This window comes from Girardinichthys multiradiatus, chromosome 23 (genome assembly GCF_021462225.1).
Source record: "Girardinichthys multiradiatus isolate DD_20200921_A chromosome 23, DD_fGirMul_XY1, whole genome shotgun sequence".
Classification (NCBI taxonomy): Eukaryota; Metazoa; Chordata; class Actinopteri; order Cyprinodontiformes; family Goodeidae; genus Girardinichthys; species Girardinichthys multiradiatus.
In genome coordinates, this window is record NC_061815.1 from 26,647,651 (window position 1) to 26,658,652 (window position 11,002).

Consider the following 11,002-nt stretch of genomic DNA (forward strand, 5'->3'; position numbering starts at 1 on the left):
GGGTGATTTGAGGCATATCTTCTTCCGTAGTTGTGGGGAACAAGGAACTAAGTTCCTCTGTGTCATGACCCACCGTCCTGATTAAAAACTGTGGAAAACTAAGCTTTTTATCCAATTTGAATAAAAAGCTAACTCCGCCTGCACTGTTCAATGGTTAGGATTAATAGGAATGTATGTACCTGACTGTTGTGAAGTGCCTTGAGACAACATGTGTTGTGAATTGGCGCTATATAAATAAAACTGAATTGAATTGAAATTAAGCGGCTATGGAAAGGTTAATGATGCGGGAGTGACGAGTCATAGAAGCAGATTTAAACACTGCACTCCAAAAAACAGGAAACTCAAACATAACTAGCAGATGATCAGAAAACATCGCATCACCAATGTTCAAGTTAAGAGCAGGTAAACTGTGAGAAAGTACGAAATCAAGCGTGTGTCCATGTTCGTGCGTGGCACCACAGCCCAGCTGCACAAGATTTAAAGTGTCAATAAACCCCAAGAAATATGTTGCCATAGATTCAACTGGAAAACATACGTGGATATTAAAGTCCCGAAAAATACGGATATGATCATACTTTGGCACAACCCTAGCAATAAAGTCAGAAAGTTCATTTATGAAATATGTTTAATGACCAGGAAGCCGATAAATCACACCACACAAGACTTTATGAGAGCGAACCAGGTCAATACGGAAAATTCAGACCTGGTAAAATGGGCTGACAGACAGGTCTGTCTGCATTTAGAAATTCTTTTAAAAACAGTCACTACTCATCCTCGCCAACATGACGTCCGTGGAGCGGTAAAATAGCAGCAGTCCGCCGGCAAACGTTCAGTAAAAGTGCTCCACTCACCAGCCAATTCTAGGTCAGAAATAGGAAATCCAGGTTCTGGTTCATTAAAAAATCATTTAAAATGAAGGTTTTGTTAGCCAGTAATCTGATATTTACGAGGGCCAGACTGGCCGAAGCCTTCGGTACCGAGCTGCTTGCAGAAATTCACACTGCGGTGGCGAAGACGCAGAGAGCAGGTGCCCCGGAACCGGAACGACCCATACGAACCAACAACAAGTACAAACCAGACATCGATAGCATCCGATGAGCGATGCTGATTAATGAGGTGAGGCGCTGATCCACACTGCGGGGAAACTTTGAAGCATTCATCAAATTGGTTTTGAACTTAATCAGGCTGCCGCCCTGTTCGACCCGGTGGCGGTGACGTTGGTTCCGAAAAGGTGGATGCAGGTAACAGCACAGATCAACTGGAATCCTCGATAAGTGTGGAGGCAAATGTCCACTGTGGTCAAAGCGTGCATGATTCTTTAATAAACACACAGATCCAACAAGGGATCGTGTATAGAAAAGATAGTGACAGACGGCCCGCCGAACACGCTTTTTCCATCTTGTCACACCCGAAAAGTATGATTGCTCTCAGAAATCCCAGATGTGCAGTCTGTTCTGCTGTGTTCTTGTGATATTTTGTTAAGTCTTTCTAACTTATTTATAACTTGTTCGTATCAGAACCACGGACAGCGACAGTCCGAGTAAACAGCACCCTAACCCTATTTAATCTTTAGTTTCCAAGTTTCCATCATATTTAACTACATCGTTGAATTATTTTTCTTGTCTATTTATTTTTATTTCGACGAGTTCTTATGTTATCCCTTCGTTGACATCCTTAGTTCTGTCGTTCGTCAATAATGAGGGGGCGATCGGTTTGAGAACTATGGACAGCGACTCTTTCTGTACTCGCATCAGTTTACGTAGTATGTAAGTCTTTTTTTTTCTGTTTGTTTTGTTTTGTCTTGTTTTACACTTTTGCTGTTAGTTATCATAGCATTGGTGAGACTGGGTTAGGTTGTTTTGAGAGTGAAAGAAACAGTTTACCTCCGTGTCCTTGCTTTTAGTTAAGACTGTATGTCATAACGAATATGATATATTATTAATGGCTTTACCTTTTAAAAAAGTCTTAGGACTTATCATTAAGGCGTGTAACCACACTGAATGTCTGAGGAAACCCTTTAATGTTTAGAGCATGATTTGTAACATTTACATAAGCTTTTATTTATCGGCATTTTATTAACAACCAATTTGAAAAAATTAATTGCTTTTGGGATTCTGTAGTTTTCATACATGGACTCTTAGGGCCGCTGTTGACCAGAGTGTAGAAAACTGACAATACGTCTGATCCAGCACCTCCGCTGCTCAGTCGCCATGATAAAGAAAGGATTGGACGGGGGAGAAAGAGCTGCTATATTTTTATACATCACTTGGAAAAGGACCGTGGAATTTTAAGCTCATTTTTCGTGTGGTTTACGAAGCCGTAGGAGTAATTAACACTGGATTTGATATCAGTTTTACTGAATCTGAAAATACCGAACCTTAGCAAAGTATTTTCACAGGACAATGAAAAGGCAAGTAACGCTTTTTCTCTTTATCTTCTCCTTCGGGTTGGTAATCGGGCAGGTCAGCTACACTATTTCTGAAGAAATGCCGAAAGGATCTTTAGTTGGTAATATAGCTCACGATTTAGGCGTGAATGCAAAACGCTTTATTTCAGGCAAAGCTCGGATTTATACCCGAGACAGCAATGAGTACGTCGAGCTTAACAGAGAAAGAGGACTCCTCCTCGTTAAGGAGAGAATCGACAGAGAGGCACTCTGCAAACAGACGACGCCCTGTGCTTTACATTTTCAAATAATACTAGAAAATCCTATGGAATTTTATACAATTACAGTGCAGATCGTGGATATTAATGACAATGCACCATTGTTTAAGAACAATGAGGTCGTTTTCAAAATAAGCGAGTCAGCGGTAATTGGAGCCATTTTCGTTCTGGAAAAAGCTGTGGATCTTGATGTTGGCATTAATAGTGTTCATGGATACGAGCTGAAACCGACGGATAATTTCGCACTTAAGCTTCACAATAATCCACATGATAACAAAAACGTGGAGATGGTTTTACAAAAGCCTTTAGACCGAGAGAAGCAGGAGCAGATAAATCTAGTGTTAACAGCTGTAGATGGAGGGGAGCCGCAGATGTCAGGTACGATGCTGATTGTTATTACAGTCTTAGACGCTAATGATAATGCTCCTGTTTTTACACAGAAAACATATAAAGCTGCAGTGACTGAAAATTCCCCGAAAGGAACAGTTGTGGCTACAGTTACTGCGTCAGATGCAGATCAAGGTTCTAACAGTAAAATAACATACTCAATCACTTATGGAAATGAGGACGAAAGTAGAATATTTGACATAAATAAGGAAAATGGTGAGGTTATGTTAACAGGGAATCTTGATTTCGAAGAGTCGCGAAATTATCAACTTAATCTAGTTGCTAGTGACGATGGTGGACTCATTGATTCGTCTAAATTAATTGTTGACGTTGAAGACACAAATGACAACAGCCCGGAAATTAACATAATGTCTAAGTCAAACGTGATTGCAGAGAACGCTGAACTAAATACAGTTGTTACCATGATAAACATTGAGGACAGAGACGCAGGGGAGAATGGGAAGGTGCGTTGCTACATTAGCCAAAATATACCATTTATGCTAAAATCCTCCACAAGTAACTTCTACAGTTTAGTTACAGACAATGAATTAGACAGAGAGAGAGCCTCTGAGTATAACATAACAGTGAGCTGCTCTGATGAAGGAGTCCCCTCCCTCTCCAGCAGCGTCACTCTCACCTTACAGATCTCTGATGTGAATGACAACGCGCCTGTCTTTGAGAGGAGCTCATATGAGGCCTACATTGTAGAAAACAACACACCAGGTCTCTCTATATTCACAGTGAAAGCCACAGACGCTGACTGGAACCAGAATGCCCGTGTTTCTTACATACTGGAGGACTCCTCTGTTAACGGAGTACCAGTCTCCTCATATGTGTCCGTTAGTGCTGATAGTGGAGTCATCCATGCAGTGCGCTCTTTTGACTACGAGCAGATCAAAGATTTCCATTTCCGCGTCAAAGCGCAGGATGGAGGCTCTCCTCCACTCAGCAGCAACGTGACTGTGAAAATCCTGATCCAGGATCAGAATGATAACCCACCTCAGGTTCTGTACCCAGTCCAGACTGGTGGTTCTGTGGTGGCTGAAATGGTGCCTCGTTCAGCAGATGTGGGCTACCTGGTGACTAAAGTGGTGGCTGTTGATGTGGACTCTGGACAGAACGCCTGGCTCTCCTATAAACTGCAGAAAGCCACAGACAGGGCGCTGTTTGAAGTGGGCTTACAGAATGGAGAAATAAGAACTATCCGTCAGGTGACTGATAAAGATGCTGTGAAACAGAGACTGACTGTTATAGTGGAGGACAACGGGCAGCCCTCTCGTTCAGCTACAGTCATTGTTAACGTGGCGGTGGCGGACAGCTTCCCTGAAGTGCTGTCGGAGTTCACTGACTTTCCACACGATAAGGAGTACAATGACAACCTGACTTTTTACTTAGTGTTGGCTCTGGCTGTGGTCTCCTTCCTCTTCATCACGTGTTTAGTGGTTATTATATCAGTGAAGATCTACAGATGGAGACAGTCCCGCATCCTGTATCACTCCAGCCTCCCTGTTATTCCATATTATCCTCCACGTTACTCAGACACTTTGGGAACAGGGACTCTGCCACATGTGTACAACTACGAGGTGTACAGGACGACTGACTCCAGAAAGAGCGACAATAAGTTCGGAGGAGCTGGTAGTCAGAACGTGTTGATAATGGATCCCAGTTCTACAGGGACGATGCAGCGGATACAGAGTGAGAAGAGCATCCTGGATGAACCTGATTCTCCTCTAGAGGTTAGTTATTATAGTGAGCCGTAAGTTAATATGGTTCTGCAGGTGATTTTTGGTTTTTATTCTTTTTTCATTTAGATATTTTGATTACTCTTTCTTTTTTTATTTGCGAAGTTACAAAGCTATATATTTTACAAATATGTTACTAGACGTTATTATCTTCACTTTTACTTTTTCGAGTGTTTCTAAAAAAATTTATTCTTATTATCTTATAAAATTTAACTTTTTTTCAGTTAAATCAAATTGCATTCCTGATTATAAGAGTTACAAGACTAGGTGCTTGAAGATACGCTAATAAGTGAACCGAATTTCAGCACCTTGAGCAGAAACACTAATATGCTGCATTCCTCCTCCTCTTCCACCACATTCCCCATGTCTTTTTTCTCTTTCCGCATTTCTGAACAATCTCACATTTTTTCTTTTTGTTTTGGGCATTTTTTGGTTTGTTATAATGACCTAATATGTGATTCGCGTTCCTCATGATGAATTTTGGAATACCTTACTCTTTTTCTAACCAATGTTGGAGAATGTGTTTTGTACCATAAATAGATATCTTTACAGGAGTCACCTTATATTTACTGTACTGCTCTTGTAGTTTCACTCTTTCAACTCCATGGGCCGCTCTTGGTCAATTTGTTGCCTTTGCAAACAAGATTTAAAGCAAACCCTCCCTTACAATGCCAGTCTTTTAGGGAAAATATGGAGAGAAAGCACTGCTCCGTAGAACCTACGGCTCCTCTTTGGCCAGTTTTAACTCATGCGATGTTCTCCATATGCTGTGGATTTAAATGATTTTTATTTCATTGATTGTTTTTACGTTATATCTGTTCCTTGCGTTGTTTAAACTGAATTATAATACATCTTGTACGGACCGCAAAACATCGGACAGAACAATGGAACGGCAAGTACTGTTTTCTCTCTTGCTCTCTGTCTGTGTCTGTTCAGCTCTCGGTCAGGTTAGCTACTCTATTCCGGAGGAAATGCCAAAGGGGTCTGTGGTGGGAAACATAGCAAGAGATTTAGGTTTGGATGTTAAAAGACTGAAATCTGGCAAAGCTCGCATCTTTACGGGAGACAGTGCAGAATACATCGAGCTGAGCAGAGAAAGAGGAGTCCTTCTGGTGAAAGAAAGGATCGACAGAGAGTCTCTCTGCAGACAGACGACGCCTTGTGCTTTGCATTTGCAGATCATTCTGGAAAGCCCAATGGAGCTTTTTCGAATAACAATCGAGATTACCGACATTAACGACAACAGTCCCAGTTTTAAAAATGACGAGAAGCGTTTTGAAATCAGCGAATCTGCTGTTACGGGGTCTAAATTTGTTTTAGAGAAAGCAGTTGATTTAGACATCGGCAGAAATAGTATTAAAAATTACAGCTTAAAACCTACAGATAATTTTGCATTGAGAGTAGAAAATCAGGCAGATGGTAATAAAAAGGTTGAGATGGTTTTACACAAGCCTTTAGATCGAGAGAAAGACGAACATATTTCATTACTGTTAACAGCTGTGGATGGCGGAGAACCCCAGATGTCAGGTACAGTGAAAATTTATGTGACTGTACTCGATGCAAACGACAACGCTCCAGTTTTTACGCAGTCTGTTTACAAAGCAGCCATAGAAGAAAATTCTCCGAAAGGAACCACACTGACAACAGTCAGTGCTTCTGATCTAGATAAGGGAATTAACGGAAAAATTTCTTATGCATTATCGACTTCTATTGATAGTTTGTCTGATATATTTATGATAAAACAAAATGGTGAAGTTATATTAGTGGGAGGGATTGACTTTGAAAGAGCAAAAAATTACCAAATTGATATCGAGGCTACAGACAGCGGTGGCCTTTCTGACTCGAGTAAAATTATAGTTGATGTTGTTGACGTTAATGATAATGACCCTATTATAAGTATACTGTCAAAATCCGATTTTATTCTAGAAAACTCTCCTTATAATACTGTTATTGTTATGTTCAGTGTCGTTGACCCAGATTCAAGTAACAATGGTCGTGTAAATTGCCGGATAAATGAAAATATGCCATTTGCTATTAAAACTGCTTCAAATGACTTTTATACCCTCGTAACAGACAGTGAATTAGACAGAGAGAGAGCTTCTGAGTATAACATAACAGTGACCTGCTCTGATGAAGGAGTCCCCTCCCTCTCCAGCAGCGTCACTCTCACCTTACAGATCTCTGATGTGAATGACAACGCGCCTGTCTTTGAGAGGAGCTCATATGAGGCCTACATTGTAGAAAACAACACACCAGGTATCTCTATATTCACAGTGAAAGCCACAGACGCTGACTGGAACCAGAATGCCCGTGTTTCTTACATACTGGAGGACTCCTCTGTTAACGGAGTACCAGTCTCCTCATATGTGTCCGTTAGTGCTGATAGTGGAGTCATCCATGCAGTGCGCTCTTTTGACTACGAGCAGATCAAAGATTTCCATTTCCGCGTCAAAGCGCAGGATGGAGGCTCTCCTCCGCTCAGCAGCAACGTGACTGTGAAAATCCTGATCCAGGATCAGAATGATAACCCACCTCAGGTTTTATACCCAGTCCAGACTGGTGGCTCTGTGGTGGCTGAAATGGTGCCTCGTTCAGCAGATGTGGGCTACCTGGTGACTAAAGTGGTGGCTGTTGATGTGGACTCTGGACAGAACGCCTGGCTCTCCTATAAACTGCAGAAAGCCACAGACAGGGCGCTGTTTGAAGTGGGCTTACAGAATGGAGAAATAAGAACTATCCGTCAGGTGACTGATAAAGATGCTGTGAAACAGAGACTGACTGTTATAGTGGAGGACAACGGGCAGCCCTCTCGTTCAGCTACAGTCATTGTTAACGTGGCGGTGGCGGACAGCTTCCCTGAAGTGCTGTCGGAGTTCACTGACTTTCCACACGATAAGGAGTACAATGACAACCTGACTTTTTACTTAGTGTTGGCTCTGGCTGTGGTCTCCTTCCTCTTCATCACGTGTTTAGTGGTTATTATATCAGTGAAGATCTACAGATGGAGACAGTCCCGCATCCTGTATCACTCCAGCCTCCCTGTGATTCCATATTATCCTCCACGTTACTCAGACACTTTGGGAACAGGGACTCTGCCACATGTGTACAACTACGAGGTGTGCAGGACGACTGACTCCAGAAAGAGTGACAATAAGTTCGGAGGAGCTGGTAGTCAGAACGTGTTGATAATGGATCCCAGTTCTACAGGGACGATGCAGCGAATACAGAGTGAGAAGAGCATCCTGGATGAACCTGACTCTCCTCTAGAGGTTAGAATACTTGCACATTACTTGGAAATGTTATACTCAAAATCCAGTTTCATCTGCATGTTTTAGTTTACAACCACCTATCATCCACTGTCTTCATTAAAACACGTTCTTTTGTAAGAGTAACCTGCTTTATTTGAAATATTTTGTTAGTAGCTCCTTGTCACCTGTGTAATAGTGCCTTCATTTTTAATGCCTTTTTGGATTTTCTGATTTTTTTTTTTGGTTTGACGATTGTGTAAACATGTTTAGATGTTAAATCTTTTTTCAGTACATTTGGCAGTCTGCATCTTTTTGATGCATCGTATTGTTACACATTTTTATCAAGAATTTCAGAAATACTACTACAAAATGTAATATTTACTCTGCACCATTTTAAATACAGCTCTTTAAGGCTGTAACCACACTGTGAATTCACGTCATTTGTTGATATGATAAAGTAAGCTATAGTAGTCCATAAGTGAAACCTTTTTTTTATATATATATAACACCTTTCAAGATATAAATCTCATGAAATGCTTCACAAAATTAATACTACTGTCCAAGAGCCAACAATATTGGCTCTGGTGAGTTTCTGGGACCACAAAGTCATGTGTTAACATTTTTGTATTTGACAAGTGGATAGAACAAATATAATTGTAGATAGGACATGTGCTTCAGGTAGATGCATTGTTATTCACGTTTTAGACGTAAATACAAATGACAATTAAATATTTTTTTATCCTGACTACTTATTTTTTAGAAATCTTGTTTTGTCAGCATCTGTAATTTATTCTTTCCTCAAGCAGAATATACAGGTCCTTCTCAAAAAATTAGCATATTGTGATAAAGTTCATTATTTTCCATAATGTCATGATGAAAATTTAACATTCATATATTTTAGATTCATTGCACACTAACTGAAATATTTCAGGTCTTTTATTGTCTTAATACAGGATGATTTTGGCATACAGCTCATGAAAACCCAAAATTACCTATCTCACAAAATTAGCATATTTCATCCGACCAATAAAAGAAAAGTGTTTTTAATACAAAAAACGTCAACCTTCAAATAATCATGTACAGTTATGCACTCAATACTTGGTCGGGAATCCTTTTGCAGAAATGACTGCTTCAATGCAGCGTGGCATGGAGGCAATCAGCCTGTGGCACTGCTGAGGTCTTATGGAGGCCCAGGATGCTTCGATAGCGGCCTTTAGCTCATCCAGAGTGTTGGGTCTTGAGTCTCTCAACGTTCTCTTCACAATATCCCACAGATTCTCTATGGGGTTCAGGTCAGGAGAGTTGGCAGGCCAATTGAGCACAGTGATACCATGGTCAGTAAACCATTTACCAGTGGTTTTGGCACTGTGAGCAGGTGCCAGGTCGTGCTGAAAAATGAAATCTTCATCTCCATAAAGCTTTTCAGCAGATGGAAGCATGAAGTGCTCAAAAATCTCCTGATAGCTAGCTGCATTGACCCTGCCCTTGATAAAACACAGTGGACCAACACCAGCAGCTGACACGGCACCCCAGACCATCACTGACTGTGGGTACTTGACACTGGACTTCTGGCATTTTGGCATTTCCTTCTCCCCAGTCTTCCTCCAGACTCTGGCACCTTGATTTCCGAATGACATGCAGAATTTGCTTTCATCCGAAAAAAGTACTTTGGACCACTGAGCAACAGTCCAGTGCTGCTTATCTGTAGCCCAGGTCAGGCGCTTCTGCCGCTGTTTCTGGTTCAAAAGTGGCTTGACCTGGGGAATGCGGCACCTGTAGCCCATTTCCTGCACACGCCTGTGCACGGTGGCTCTGGATGTTTCTACTCCAGACTCAGTCCACTGCTTCCGCAGGTCCCCCAAGGTCTGGAATTGGCCCTTCTTCACAATCTTCCTCAGGGTCCGGTCACCTCTTCTCGTTGTGCAGCGTTTTCTGCCACACTTTTTCCTTCCCACAGACTTCCCACTGAGGTGCCTTGATACAGCACTCTGGGAACAGCCTATTCGTTCAGAAATGTCTTTCTGTGTCTTACCCTCTTGCTTGAGGGTGTCAATAGTGGCCTTCTGGACAGCAGTCAGGTCGGCAGTCTTACCCATGATTGAGATTTTGAGTGATGAACCAGGCTGGGAGCTTTAAAGGCCTCAGGAATCTTTTGCAGGTGTTTAGAGTTAACTCATTGATTCAGATGATTAGGTTCATAGCTCGTTTAGAGACCCTTTTAATGATATGCTAATTTTGTGAGATAGGAATTTTGGGTTTTCATGAGCTGTATGCCAAAATCATCCGTATTAAGACAATAAAAGACCTGAAATATTTCAGTTAGTGTGCAATGAATCTAAAATATATGAATGTTAAATTTTCATCATGACATTATGGAAAATAATGAACTTTATCACAATATGCTAATTTTTTGAGAAGTACCTGTATTTATAAAAGTGTCGTTGTTCACAGCCTAAAACTGAGTGCTAAATATGACTTTTATTGCAAACACATTTTTATTTTTAACCTTTAGTAAATATGGGGCTATTTAAGTTTAGGATTTATTTTAAAATGTCCTAACTGAAGTACAGCTTACTTCTTTGCTTTGGGTCTATGAGGCAAGTGCTGCTTTATTTTACAAATCTTCATTTCTCCTTTTAATTAATATATTACCTGTACAAACGTCTATTTGCAAGATCGCAGAGGTTCCTATGTCCAGCGGCCATTGGCCGACAGCTGGACCTTTGACATGTCATCAATCCAACACACAGGATAAACACGTATGAACGCGCACACTCATACCTCAGGATAATGTACAGACACCATTTAATCTTACAGTTTTTGGACTGTGAAAGGAAGCCGGAGTACCCAGAGAACACCCACGTATTTTTTGGGAGAACATGTAAACTCCATTCAGAAAAAGCCCACGATGGGATTTGAATGCAGAACACTCTTGCGGCACTGCAAGTAGGTCCCGGTGTT

At 41.2% G+C, this 11,002-nt stretch overlaps 1 protein-coding gene across 31 annotated transcripts in view; it reads left to right on the forward strand.

Moving 5' to 3' along the window:
* The window catches only part of LOC124860211 (protocadherin gamma-C5-like), a 295,710-nt gene that overhangs the window by 191,912 nt on the left and 92,796 nt on the right, over positions 1-11,002 (forward strand). The window contains exon 1 of one of the 31 annotated variants that reach the window (XM_047353294.1): positions 2,238-4,787. The exons of 28 other annotated variants lie outside the window; for them this stretch is intronic. In XM_047353294.1, coding sequence (XP_047209250.1) covers positions 2,403-4,787 — 2,385 coding nt within the window. In that variant the 5' untranslated portion in view covers positions 2,238-2,402. Of the gene's footprint in view, positions 1-2,237; positions 4,788-5,499; positions 8,063-11,002 lie in introns of those variants that run through there. 2 more of the 31 variants (XM_047353272.1, XM_047353273.1) reach the window with 2 other exon arrangements.